Raw genomic sequence first — 14879 nt, forward strand, 5'->3', positions numbered from 1 at the left:
AACATACAGGATTCTGAAGACTATCCACTTTCAAGATCACCATCGTTTTCTATAGTTTCAGAGTTATCTGCCAATGATAGTGTTTCAGTCACATCATGTATGTCACATAGCCACAGTATATCATCTGTAGCAAAAAGAAAAAAGAAAAAAAAATCATCCAGAAACAACCATAGATAAATTTGTGATAAGAACCAGCAGATTACAAAATGAGGTAACTGATGAAAAAACTGCCCGGTTTGTTTATGCAACAAACTCTCCTTTCCGTATGATTGAGAACCCACACTTCATTGACATGGTTCAGTCATTAAGACCAGGATACAGTCCATCCAACAGAGCAGATGTCGCAGGCAAAATGCTGGATAAAGTGTATGAAAGAGAAATTGAGCAGTGTACAAAAGGTCTAGAGGGTGAAATTGTTAACCTGAGTCTTGATGGGTGGAGAAATGTCCACAATGATCCTGTTGTATGTGCTTGTGTGACAACAGAAGAAGGGAATGTCTTCCTTACAGAAACAATTCATACATCAGGAAATGCACACTCAGCAGAATACTTACAAGAAGTAGCAGTAAAAGCTGTAACAAACTGTGAAAAAAAAATCAAATGTCTAGTACGCAGCTTGGTCACAGACAATGCTGCAAATGTATCCAAGATGAGAAGAAATTTAGAAGACAGTGAAGAGAGTCCCAAGCTAATAACATACCGTTGCAGTGCTCATTTGATGCACCTCCTAGACAAAGACTTCAGTGTTCCAGAAATAAAGGTTAATGTTGTTGAAATTGCAAAATACTTCCATAACAACCACTTTGCAGCAGCTGCTCTGAAAAAAGTGGGAGGAACCAAGCTAACTCTCCCACAAGACGTGCAATAAACTTAGTAGTGGACTGTTTTGAGCACTGTATCAAGCACTGGCCTAATCTGATGACAGTTTGTGAAGAAAATCGTGAACAAATAGATGGCACTGTCACAGCCAAAGTTCTCAACATTGGGCTTAAGAGAAATGTTGAACACATGCTGAGTACCCTGAAGCCTATTTCTGTAGCCTTGAACAAAATGCAGGGAAATAGCTGTTTTATTGCTGAAGCTATTGAAATTTGGAAGGAACTGAGTGAGATCCTAGAAAGAGAAATATGCAATGACAGAGTTAAATTACAAGCATTAAAAAAATGAATGGGAAAAGCACTATCTCCAGCTCATTTTCTTGCAAATATTCTCAATACTCAGTACCAGGGTCAAACCTTAACTTTTGGGAGTTGACAATGACATGGACATCCAGCAATCATCCCTCCATAATGCCAACTATAATAAACTTCAGAGCTAAGGGTGAACCATTCAAGAAAAAAGTTTGCTGATGATGTTTTAAAGAAAGTCACACCAGTGAACTGGTGGAAGTCACTTAAGCACTTGGATTCAGAGACTGTTGAAGTGATAATCTCACTTTTAACAGCAGTAGCTTCTTCTGCTAGTGTAGAAAGAATATTTTCTTCCTTTGGACTAATTCATTCCAAATTGAGAAATCGTTTGGGACCTGAAAAAGCAGGAAAGCTTGTTTTTCTTTTCCAGATTATGAACAAAATGGAAAATGAAGGTGAAGACGACTGAGTTAGCTGCAGAAGCCAATATTTTAAGTTTCTCATGTTGACCTGTCTGACATAGTCGATTTAATTTTTGCTTTGTTTTTAAAAATACATTTAACTATTTTAGTTAAAAACAATTTTAACAAAAACAAACTTGATTTTAAAAAACTTGAATGTTTAACTAAATTCAAAAATTCATATGCTTGTTTTGTTAAAATATTATATGTTTGTTGTTGAAGAAAAAAATCCAGAATACAGAACGTTGTTGTTTTAGTTAAATAAAACAATCTAAATGTCTGTCTTGTGATGTTCTCCTCCTAATACAGCCTGGCAAGAAAATCCTCCAAATATTAATGATTAACCTGTTGAACTGGAGACAGTTCACCTCCCAATGACTTAATAAATATCTGCTTCAATTACCTTTGGTAAATGAAATAACCAAACAATCATTCATTTTCTGATATAGCTGTAAAACTAATCTGAAAAGTTTTCAAAATAAATCACTTTAAAAATGTGTGTATAATGTGTACTTTCTAAAAATGAAACCTACATCTATCTCTAAGTTGTGAAGAATATGTATTAAGGTTATAACAACCAACAAGAATGCACTTTTATGTAGAAATCCGTGATTAAATCGAGTCTTCCTGACTAGTGATTTAAATCAAATCTACCCTGCTTGCCAGTAGTTTAGTAAACTTCAAAAAAAGAGACAGTTCTGTTAGCTTACACAACACAAAAGAGTATTTGATGCTTTATAGCCAATAATAAATTACCCACCCTGGATCTATGAGTCTGTCAATTCTCTCTCTGGGTAACAGTTTTCCTCTTGATGTATGAAGCTTCCGTGCCTTTTCTCCACCCCCTGTGATACAAGATCATTAATTAGATCTACTGTACACACAAATGAATAAATCACTATTAACGTTTAACTTAGAATGAAAACAGAGCTGAATTCTCAATTACAAAAATACAGACCTTAAAGAGACAACATATTTAATAGAGCTTATATTTTAGATGACAGATTATCTGCATCATCTTAAATCAGTTTGTCATATATTCTAAGTTACTTTTTCTACATTCTTTACTAACAAAGTTTGAAAGCAAATAAACTCTCAGCTAATAGAGCTTATCTACTGCTGCCTGGGGTTTCATTTTGACAATGAACTAACAGAGCACTCAAAAACTCACTTTTTAGGGATCATAGGAAGGAGAGATGGACAGGAACCTACTGGGCTGTGTTCATTTCCCTACAGCACATTCTAAATTGTTTTGCTGAGTTCAGTTTTAAATTGCTCAACTGATGGGAGATTTCTCGGGAGATTACTCTAGAGTGTAGAAGACCTCACAGTTGGGATGTGCAGCATTTAACATTCAGCCTACATTTCCTTTTGCTCCTCTTCATCCATTACTTTGTTATCTCACTTTGCACTACCTTAAATTATACCTCTCATTCCTTGGCGTTTAACACCATTCCAACACTTGTTGCCAGCTGACATCTCTCACCCTCTTAGTAGCAGTGGCATGTACCATTTTATATTTCCTCAGAAACTAATCCCGCAGATGTCAGTGAAGGCTAATTCAGTGAGAGCCATTCCTACCGATAGGGTGAAAGAGGGACACTTACCCTTTAGAATTATGCCAGACAGCCACCTGATCATTTTTATATGCTTCTATGCCTTTTCATTACACTACAGACTTCACAACTTCAGTGAATTCCACAGACTGAAGGGTAAACTAATGCTCAGGAGGAATATAAGTGAGCAGGATGAAGGAGAGTGACTGTGCAATACTTTGCTTTTCTCCTATCCCCATCTGATGGAAAAACATAGGAAGATTCACAGAAACAAACAGCCCTATCCTATTAGCCATGAGCACCACTGGGAGGTGCTGAGCATCCTTCACATCCATTGAAATGAGTGGGAGACAAGGATATTCAGCATTTCCCAGACGAAAATTTGCAATCCTGCAAGCAATTTAATAACGATAAAATTAAACATGCAACCTTAACTCTGTTCCCTTCCAAGGTTGTGAAAGAAATTGTATTGTAAGATTTGAGAAATAGCAATTTAACAAATAAACTCTCATAATGCAGACAAACAAAGGGGCAGAGTTGAAGTTGGAGGTCCAGCCTTGTCACAATTAGTTGTGCAGCCCTGATGTAGTATTTTAAATTTTATATTCTTCACTTAGTTGGAATTAGTTAATTTGGATTTTACAATCATGAAGATTAATCCCTGTGTTTGTAGTTTTCCTATAGTACAAGGCATGGCTAAGTTCCTCAAAGATCATCTCTGCAAACTGAGGGTATATCTACACAACAGCAGCACAGCCATGGCTGTAGCACTGTACTGTAGTTGCTTCTTACACTGACAGAAGGGTTTTTTCCATCCAAGTCTCCATGAGGCAGTAGTTAAATCAACAGAAAAATTCTTCCACGGACCTAGCTGCGTCTACACCGGGTTTTAGTTCAACGTAACTATGTCTCATAGGGCACAACATTTTTCAAAGCCCTGAGCAAAGTAGCGATGTCAATCTAGTTTTTAGGTGCAGACCAGGCCTGATACAGTAATTGACAACTTGAAAAGAAATGTATTTGCCCAGCTGATTGGTTAGAAAGGCAAAAAGCATAGCAACAGATTGGAATGAAGAAGGGAATACAGATGAAGTGAAAAACATATCAGTAAACGTTTCTTATTAACAATCTTATTTGTTTAAAGGAATACTGTCATTAAATTCATTAAAACAACATACTTAGGAATTTAAAATTATTTTATTTTAATAATCAACTTTCTACTATTTATTCAGTTTGCTTACTTTTTGCCTCTTTCTCAGCTTGGACAATAAAATTAAGATACAGTTTCATTAAGTCAGCTTCACTTTCATTTAGAGTCTGTTTCTAGTCACTTTCAGATCCTTATGCAATAGCACACTGCTGTGCTATTTGAATGGCAAACATAAGGTACATTAATTTAAAAACTATTGCGATTTTTTAAAATGTCATGGAAACATGTTATTGGTGGTAGATTTTTGTTAAGCTTTATTATTATTATGGCAAAACCTAGATTTTTGAACCAAATTAGACCTGACGTTATCCTTTCAAAGTTTGCAACTAATGGAAGGTAGCAGAACTAGACTCAAATAGGAATAGCCCTACATTTCAATACATCTACTAGAATACATGTGAGAAAGAATCAGCCAGCCGAGAGAGAGAATGCCACCTCAGATCACTGGCACACCCTGTCCAGTATCCCATCTCCAACCATGGCCATCTCTGATGCTTCAGAGGAAGCAGACCAAAAACCCTTCCAGAATATTTTTTTATTCATTCTTTCCTGACCCCTACAGGTGGCTGGCTGAAGCCTAAAGCATGAGCTTTTAGGAACATATATGAGCCCTGAGCCTACTAACAAACACACTCATAAATTTGTCCAGTTTTTAAAAATTAAGATCAGTAAAGAAAAACTGTACAAAAAATAAATCCAAAGCTACTTTAAATAATGTTCTAAAATCACACACACAGAACTTACCTAATCTGATTTTTTCTGCTAGCTCTTGGAGTTCAGTTACTAGTGCTTTCATTCGTTCATAGTTTTCCTAGATGAGGGGGAAAATGTGAGCATTTAAACTTTAATCAAGACTAATAGTAATATTTTAATAGAGAATCATGTCACAGGAAAATTTATTAGTTACTGGTGATATCACATTGTTTGTTCCTCTTCAAAAAAATTTATATTTTCTTTACACTAATAACAATATTTCCACTTATCTTTTATCCAAGCATCTCAAAGTGCTTTCAAACAAGCCTCACAAGAGCGCTAGTGGAGTTAGATTCTCAAAAGACTTGTTTTATGTTTCAGTCAATCAGAAATCAGCTTATCCATAAAAGGAGGTTATGGGGGGGAAGGGTGCTCGGGTTTTTTCCCCTAAGTTTTAAGTTTTATTTTTAACTAATCATTATAACACACATCAGAAGGATTCAGTTCAAATGCTAGTACTCCTACTTTGTGCCAAAAGATCATTGGTTCAAGTCCCAGCCTAAGGAGAAGTTAAAACTCAGATTCTCTATACTTATTCCAGCAGACTATTTAGGTATAAACTAGGGCTGCCAATCGCACTGTTAAACAATAATAGAATATCATTTATTTAAATATTTTTGGATGTTTTCTACATTTTCAAATATATTGATTCCAATTGCAACACAGAATACAAAGTGTACAGTGGTCACTTTATATTTATTTTTGATTACAAGTATTTGTACTGTAAAAAACAAAATAAATGGTATTTTTCCAATTCACGTAATACAAGTGCTGTAGTGCAATCTCTGTCATGAAAGTTGAACTTACAAATATAGAATTACGTACAAAAAAACTGCATTCAAAAATAAAACAATGTAAAATTTTAGAGTCTGCAAGTCCACTCAGTCCTACTTCTTGTTCAGCCATTCACTCAGACAAATATGTTTGTTTACATTTGCAGGAGATAATGCTGTCTGTTTCATGTTTACAATGTCACCTGAAAGTGAGAACAGGCGTTCTCACGGCACTGGTGTAGCTGGGGTCACAAGATATTTATGTGCCAGATGCGCTAAAGATTCATATGTCCCTTCATGCTTCAACCACCATTCCAGGCAACATGCGTCCATGCTGATGACGGATTCTGCTCGATAACAATCCAAAGCAGTGTGGACTTACGCATGTTCATTTTCATTATCTGAGTCAAATGCCACCAGCAGAAGGTTGATTTTCTTTTTTGGTGGTTCAGGTTCTGTAGTTTCGGCATCGGAGTGTTGCTCTTTTAAGACTTCTGAAAGCATTGTCCACATCTCGTCCCTCTCAGATTTTGGACGGCACTTCAGATTCTTAAGCCTTGGGTCGAGTGCTGTAGCTATCTTTAGAAATCTCACATTGGTACCTTCTTTGCATTTTGTCAAATCTGCAGTGAAAGTGTTCTTAAAATGAACAACATGTGCTGGGTCATCATCCGAGACTGCTATAACATGAAATATATGGCAGAATGTGGGTAAAACAGAGCCAGAGACATACCATTCTCCCCCAAGGAGTTCAGTCACAAATTTAATTAACAAATTTTTTTAATGAGCGCCATCAGCATAGAAGCATGTCCTCTGGAATAGTGGCCAAAGCATAAAGGGCCATATGAATGTTTAGCATATCTGGCATGTAAGTACCTTGCAATGCCGGCTATACAAGTGCCATGCAAATACCTGTTCTCACTTTCTGGTGACATTGTAAATAAGAAGAGGGCGGCATTATCTCCTATAAATGTAAGCAAACTTGTTTGTCTTACTGATTGGCTGAACAAGAAGTAGGACTCAGTGGACTTGTAGGCTCTGAAGTTTTACATTGTTTTGTTTTTGAGTGCAGTTATGTAACAAAACAAAACCTACATTTGTAAATTGCACTTTCATGACAAAGAAATTGCATTACAGTACTTGTATGAGGTGAACTGAAAAATACTATTTCTTTGTTCATCATTACAGTGCAAATATTTTAATAAAAAATAATATACATTTTGATTTCAATTATGACAGAATACAATATAAATATGAAAATGTAGGAAAACATCCACAATATGTAATAAATATCAATTGGTATTCTATTAACAGTGCGTTTAAAACTGCGATTAATCACAATTAATTTTTTTTAACGTTAACTGTGATTAATCAACAGCCCTAGTATAAGCTAAAGACACCAAGATGCTTATCAAAGAAAGAATAAAAATATCCTGGTGGCCTAGCCAACATCCCTTCTTTTAATAAAACGGGCTCTAATGTTTTTGGATGTGAGTAATCCATTAATGAGCTCATAATTACTTCCCTGTTTGCCAAAGAGTCACTGCACAAAATTATTAGTGCAGCAAACCTCAGTAATTAAAGATATTATCCAACCATGTTCCAATCTGGCTTTTTAAAGACTCTAATAAGAGTCGCTCTAGATAGATAGATAGATAGACAAAGAAAGAAGACAATAGCTATTGTGCACTCATTCATATTGAGTTATCTTATTGTTACCCAGTTAGAAAATATAGAACTCTGCTTTAATATCAACAGAACCACTCTGTTTAATTCTGAAAACGTAGAATTGCCAGTCAAGGTTAAGATTCCCCCAGATATCTAATGAGTCTCACAACAATAAGGCTCTCTCAGGTCAACACAAATAACCTGACTCACTCTTTTAGTCACAGAAAGGGCACAAGGGTGGTGGAGGGGAAAAGGAAAAGAAAGAGATGAAGTGCGCACATGCAGGAAAAAAGAAAACACAAAGACAATTTTAATTTTAGTTAATTTAATTTCATACTACGTCATACTCTGTCGCAAAAGATCATGACATACATTCTGAAGTTATTACTGGAAGGTGAAAAATCCATTTTAAAATATCTTTACTGAAAAGTGAAAACATATAGTCTTAATACAGGGCTTTAAAATTTTGCCAGTCACCTACTAGTCAGAGCTGATATAAAAGATGTGTGGGGACCCATCGGCAAGATCCAAGGACACACTTTGATTAAAAAATCCAGCTCTGAACCCCGCATACCAGCTCCTGGAAAAGGGTTCATATTCTTAGCAGGATGCTCTCCTGGGACACTGCTTACATGTGCCATCTTTATTTATCACCCTTTGGCTAATGAGCATCTGATAAGATTGAAGCTTCTACCCTCAGCTGCTGGAAGAGAGATTCTCTCTTTCACATACTACCATTCTATAGCCTACTGGCTGCTGTGAGTATGGGGCATCTCCACAACCCTACACCTCTCCCCGCACTTTCCAGGCTCCTGAAGGGAAGTAGTCTATTATGCTTCATTCCTCTTTCAGACTTTTTTTTTTAAATTTTATTTTAATCCCCTCACCTTGCAAATAGCTCCAGTACCTACTTCTACTGTTCACCACTTTCCTAAATAGTAAGTATACATTGCAATTGATTATTGCTAGTTTTACTGGTGTCACAGGATTCCCAATAGCAAGCAAAAAACTGACCAGTCTTGTTAATTTCATTGCTCTGCTGCAGCAGCTGCGCAAGAGCTGTCAGCAGACTAAGGGAGACAAAACTGCATTCAGTTCACATCCAAAAGATTCTCTTTGTAGCCTTATTGATTAGCTTTTTCTTTTATCATAGATTCTAAGGCCCGAAAGGACCACTGTGATAACCTAGTCTGACCTCCTATATAACACAAGACATAGAACTTCACCAAAATAATTCCTAGAGCATATCTTTTAGAACAGGGGTTCTCAAAATTGATTGCATTGCAACCCCCTTCTGACAACAAAAATTATTTCACCACCCCAGGAAGGGGAACCGAAGCCTGAGCCCACCCAAACCCCGCTGCCCCAGGCTGGGAGCCAAAGCCTGAGTCCCACTGCCCCAGGTGGGGGGAGCCTGTAACCTGAGCCCTTCCACCCAGGGCTGAAGTCCTCAGGCTTTGGCCCCCAGCAATGGGCTTGGGGTTTGACCACAGGTGGTGGGGCTGGAGCTCTGGTTTCGGCCCTGGGCCCCTGCAAGTCTAATGGCAGCCTGGCGACCCCATTAGAACAGAGTTGCGACCCACTTTGGGGTCCCAACCCACAGTTTGAGAACTGCTGTTTTAGAAAAACACCTAATCTTGATGTAAAAGTGGTCAGTGATAGAGAATCCACCACAATTCTTGGTAAATTGCTCCAAGGGTTATTTACTCTGTTAAAAATTTACACTTTATTTCCATTCTGCATTTGTCTAGCTTCAACTTCCAGCCACTGGATCGTGTTATAACTTTCTCTACTAGACTGAAGCACACTTATTAAACATTTGTTCCCCATGTAGGTACATACAGACAATAATCAAGACACCCTTTTTTTTTCTGTTAAGCTGTATACTGTGACAGACCCAGACCAGTGGGGTACAGGAGTCTGGTAGAGGGCAAATATACTGGTCACTGGATGAGTAGTTTTCTGTTCCCTGAGTGACCAGAGAAGGGGCTGCACTAGAGTAATCAGGAACCCGCTAGAACCAGTTATCGCCGGCAGGCTAATTAGGACACCTGGAGCCAATTAAGAAGCTGCTAGAATCAATTAAGGCAGGCTAATCAGAGCACCTGGGTTTTAAAAGGAGCTCACTTCAGTTTGTGGTGTGAGTGTGAGGAGCTGGGAGCAAAAGGTGCAAGGAGCTGAGAGTGAGTGCTGCTGCTGCTGGAGGACTGAGGAGCACAAGCGTTATCAGACACCAGGAGGAAGGTCCTGTGGTGAGAATAAGGAAGGTGTTTGGAGGAGGACATGGGGAAGTAGCCCAGGGAGTTGTAGCTGTCATGCAGCTGTTACAGGAGGCACTATAGACAGCTGCAGCCCACAGGGCCCTGGGCTGGAACCTGGAGTAGAGGGCGGGCCCGGGTTCCCCCCAAACCTCCCAATTGACCTGGACTGTGGGTTCTTCCAGAGGGGAAGATCTCTGGGCTGTTCCCCAACCCACATGGTGAATCTCTTAGGCAAGAAAATCTGCCAATAAGCGCAGGACCCACCGAGATAGAGGAGGAACTTTGTCACAATACATTTATCTCCTTGAGTCTATTACTATAAATAAAGTATGTTTTCTAATCCCTTAATTGTTTCTTGTGGATCTTCTCTGAAACCTCTCCAATTTATCAACATCCTTCTTGAATTGTGGACACGAGGACTGGACACCATATTTCAGTGGCAGTCGCACCAAGTCCAAATACAGAGGAAAAATAACCTCTCTGCTCCTACTTGGGATTCCTATTTATGCATCCAAGAATTGCATTACCCCTTTTGGCTACAGCGCACTGGGAGCTCATGTTCAACTGATTATCCACTATGACCCTCAAATATTTTTCAAAGCCATTGCTTCTCAGATTAGAGTCATCCAGCCTGTAAGTATAGCCTACCTTTTTTGTTCCCAGATATATACATTTAGTCATATTAAAACACACATTGTTTTCTTGAGCCCAGTTTACCAAGCAATGTGGATCACTCTCAATCAGTGACCTGTCCTCTTTATTATTTATCACTCCCCCAATTTGTATGTCACCTGCAAACTTTACTAGTGATGACTTTGTTTTCTTCCAGGTCACCAATAAAAATGTTAAATAGCATAAGGCCAAGAACAATCCCTGCAGGGTCCCACTAGAAATACATCCATTCAAGGAAAAGGATGATTCTCCATTTACAATTACATTTTGATACCTATCAGTTAGCCAGCTTTTAATCCATGATACAGGTGCCATATGAATTTTATATCGTTCTAGGTTTTTAATCAAAATATCACGAAGTAACAAGTCAAATGCCCAAACTTGTAATCTCATTTTAAAAAAAAAATCCAGTTTGACAGGATCTCTTTTTCATAAACGTGTTGACTGGCATTAATTATATTACCCTCCTTTAATTCTTTATTAACGAAGTCCCACATCAGCCACCGTTATCTTGTCCGGGATCAAAGTCAGATAGACAGCCCTATAATTACCCAGATCATCCCATTTACCTTTTTTTAGATATTGGCACAACATTAGCTTTCTTCCAGTATTCTGGAGCTTCCCCAAATTTTTAAAATGTTATAAAATAACCATCACACATCTGTTTCATTTTTAAGCCTACAATAGTTACAACACCCCAAATCAGTGTAACTGTGATTAAGAAAAAATATTTTCTGTATTCTTTGTTTTCTTATGTGGGTCATTTGCCAGGATGCTTTCTCCTTTATTCAGTCAGTTGCCCCACAAGTGTCTCTTTCTCACAGTATCAGGGAGATAAAACCCCCTTTTAAAAAAAGTGTTTGAAAAACCACAAATATTGGCAGACGGACTTGGAAACAGATACACCAGCTGAAACTAAACTCATTTTTTAAATTGACTAGATTTTGAGTTGACCACATCCCTTTAAATGCTGCATAAACTGATAAGTTAGGCCACGAACTTGCAAAGGCTTAAGCATGTAAATAATTTTATGTATATGAATTATTGAATTCAGTGGGACTACTCTCATACATAAAGACACAGGCATGCTTAAGTCTTTGTGGGATCAGATCATTTAGCGACCCATCCTTTCCATTTGCCAATGGTAGAAGGGTTTTTAGGCCATGGATGAATATATCATACCAAATGGAACTATTTAGTGAATTTGAGACTTGACTATCTCCATTTTAATCCTAGTTCTCTAACTAGAACAATGAATCATTCTACCATATGAAGCAGCAACAGCAATACTTTTAAATCTTATCTTACGCTTTGAGCAAAATAATAAAAATTTAAATAAAAGGTTGCTCTTAGCAGTATGCATTATTACTTCTACCATATATTTCTGAACTTTTGTTATATAATGCTAAAAGGACAAGCAAGATGCCATGCATTCTTCTCTAGAAGAAAACTGTCTTTACTTTATATGAATACTATACACATCTGTTGTTAATATGATAACTTCTAGATACAGCAATGCAAATCTGAGGTGGCAGAAATTACAAACTAATCCGAAGAAGTGGGTTGTAGCCCACGAAAGCTTATGCTCTAATAAATTTGTTAGTCTCTAAGGTGCCACAAGTACTCCTGTTCTTTTTGTGGATACAGACTAACACGGCTGCTACTCTGAAAACTAATCCTGCAATTACTGCATGGTTGAGATCTCCTGTTGACCTCTGTTTGAAGCCACACTTGCAAAATGGCTACAGGATCTGGTCCTTTGGGTCTTTTTCCAGAATTTAAATTTTCCTTTTCTCTTTTTAAAATTATCCCTCTGGTTTGTAAGATAGTTTACATTTAGAAGGCCAACCTGTCTTGCTGAATTTACAGCCATAAAGACAAATATTAGCTAAGGGAAGTGTAACCTTCATCATTCACCTTGTGCCTTCTTGTGTTTGCAATGTTATCCCATGTAATACATTTGTTTCAGACTGTAAGTGCCTCATGGCAGGGACCTTGGCTTTTCTGTGTTTGTAAAACATCACAGACACATATAGTGCTCTAGAAGTAATTACTTCTACAAAAATGTTAACACTGTTTGCCACCTTACTGCTTGAATGACGTACCAGATGTATCCGAGTAAATGTGCTTGTCCACTATAGCTGGACGTACCTGGCCTGTGTTGACGTCCCATAGGAAACTGCTGCCAAAATACATGAACATTTGAAAAAACAGTGAAAAGTTTGCTTAAAAAAATATATATACTGAGGGAGGTCTCATTTTTAGTTTGAATTTAGAGGGCACACACAGATGCCTAATACCAATTTAGTTAACTAAAGTAAATAACTTTTGAACTCTTACAATATTTCTGACTCCTTTGGTTTATCATATATACTTACTAAAGTGTCACAGTCAGCTGTTTCATCCTCAAATTTACATTTTGCAAAACAAAACCTAAGATTAATGGAAATCTTTCTATAACGTGTTTTTGTTTGGTTGGCTGGTTCAGTTTTTCATTTTGTTGTTTGGGTTGTTGTTTTTTAACTCCAATGGAAACACTTTAAAATAAATGCATATTCCTCTGCAGGGTTTGCAACCCACATACTCCAGCACTATGAATCAAAAAGTGAAAGTGATTGATTTTCAGTGTTCAAGCCAGGGGAAAATGCATGTACACAAACAGATTAATTAATGAAAAGTAAATTGAATCCTAACGTACAGTTTTAAGTAATCCAAGTTTACTAGTACACAGCTTTGTTTGCAGTGTGATGAAGTTAACAATGCTCTCTTAAAATGATGCACACATTAGCTAACTTACATGAACCCAAACTTCCCATTCTTTCCAAAATAAAGATATTTTTCCTCCTTGTTTTCTGCAGATACTGACTGACTTGTAAAAACATTGTTCACACCCTGGATTCACATGTAATTTCCAAGCAAATCACTGCTTCCAGCTTTCAATACATCAGTCAATGCCTTCTAAGGCACCCTAACTCTCCACCTCTGTTTCACTAGTGAAGCTATACTACTGTAGGATTTCCTGCACAAAGCCCATTTACTCAGGCTGTACCAAGGGTCAGAATCTGGCCATTTGTCCGAAGAGATCCCTTTGCAGAGGAGTGGGAACTATGGAAGAAAGGACGTTTAATGTGCGCTCTTAGATTGGAAGCTGCTTGGAGCAGTGGCCACCTGCTCCTGAAAGCCCGAGGCGCTCCTGGCAGCTAGCGGGCGCTACCGCCACCCCCATTATATAAATAACCTGAGGTGTGTGTTTGCGGGGAGAGGACAGGGACACGTTCCCCCTTTCTCTGGGTCTCCCTCAGGCTGCATGGGGCGAGGGCTGACACCACGTGGGTGGCCCTGCAAGGGGAGCACTACACTGCAGGGCCCGGGACACAGGCACCAGGGCCCCGGGCCGAGCTAGCCCGAGTAGCAGGGGCCAGACCGTCCTCGCAGTTTTCAATGGGAGCAGGAGCGGGGCCCAGACAAGCCCGCGAGCCCGGCCTGGTGGCGAGGCTGCCCCGGCCCGGCCTACCTGGTAGAGCGGGGAGCCGGCGTCAGGCTGCGAGCCCACCGCGGCCACCCTGTCCCCGTGGTACGCGCGGGCCAGAGTCGCGGCCGGGCGACAGAGCCGCAGCCCCAGCCGCCACTTCAGGCCCACCAGCATCGCGGCGCGGAAGCTCCAGGCTACGGGGCGGAAGCGGCACCTTCCCAGGCCTGGAGCCGGCTGCCCCGCCACTCCCCCCCTGCTGCAGCCAATGGAAAGCGCGGGGCCGCGCTGCGGCTTCCTCCTGCTGCCGGGGACGGAGCCGTCCCGCCGGGCTGCAGCATCGACCGGGGAGGTCGGTCACCCAGGGCCCGGCCGCCCCTGCCCCGCAGGAGGGAGGCAGTAGCCTGGATGCACCCGGCCCCTCACACCGCTGTCGGGCCCCGCCCTGAAGAAGGAAGGGGACCAGAGGCTGGGCAGCTTGGCCGTGTCTGCCCCAGACCTGCGCCCATTGAACTACAGCCCCTCCGGCAGGGGCAAGCCGTCTAGTGACCCAGCCTCAATCCAGGGCCTGCCAGTTACTAATGGAACTAATGTATTTAAATCTAATGCCAGTCACTAATGCTGTGTTTAAATCTCCCCTCACCTACCACTGCCGATACAAATCAACTGCAGGCAGCAGCGGAGTGGAAACCAGACTTAAAACATGCAGCTAAGACCACAAGGTATTGAACAGACCCGTCTCATTGGCCTCTCGCCTTCCCTGGTTTAGGCATTTCCCCCACCTAACTAGTGGCTTTTGTGAATTGGGGTCTAAGACACTTGTCTCTTCCCATTCATTAGAGGGAGCCTTGGCACCAAACTCAAGTTTTGTAAATTGCAGTATGTTGCTGTGATTTTCCTAGAAACCCGGAAGTTAGGCACTGTGA

At 39.8% G+C, this 14879-nt stretch overlaps 1 protein-coding gene across 1 annotated transcript in view; it reads right to left on the minus strand.

Annotated features, from left to right (window-relative positions):
- Positions 1-14163, minus strand: part of MCCC2 (methylcrotonoyl-CoA carboxylase 2) — a 77673-nt gene extending 63510 nt beyond the window's left edge. Inside the window, exons 1-3 of the mRNA XM_024219623.3 lie at positions 13999-14163; positions 5102-5168; positions 2352-2436 (exon numbers count right to left, since the gene is read on the minus strand). Coding sequence (XP_024075391.1) covers positions 2352-2436; positions 5102-5168; positions 13999-14130 — 284 coding nt within the window. The 5' untranslated portion in view covers positions 14131-14163. The remainder of the gene's footprint in view (positions 1-2351; positions 2437-5101; positions 5169-13998) is intronic.
- Positions 14164-14879: the final 716 nt, after the last annotated feature.

This window comes from Terrapene carolina, unplaced genomic scaffold (genome assembly GCF_002925995.2).
Source record: "Terrapene carolina triunguis isolate 2854851 unplaced genomic scaffold, T_m_triunguis-2.0 Scaffold69, whole genome shotgun sequence".
In the NCBI taxonomy this organism is placed as follows: domain Eukaryota; kingdom Metazoa; phylum Chordata; order Testudines; family Emydidae; genus Terrapene; species Terrapene triunguis.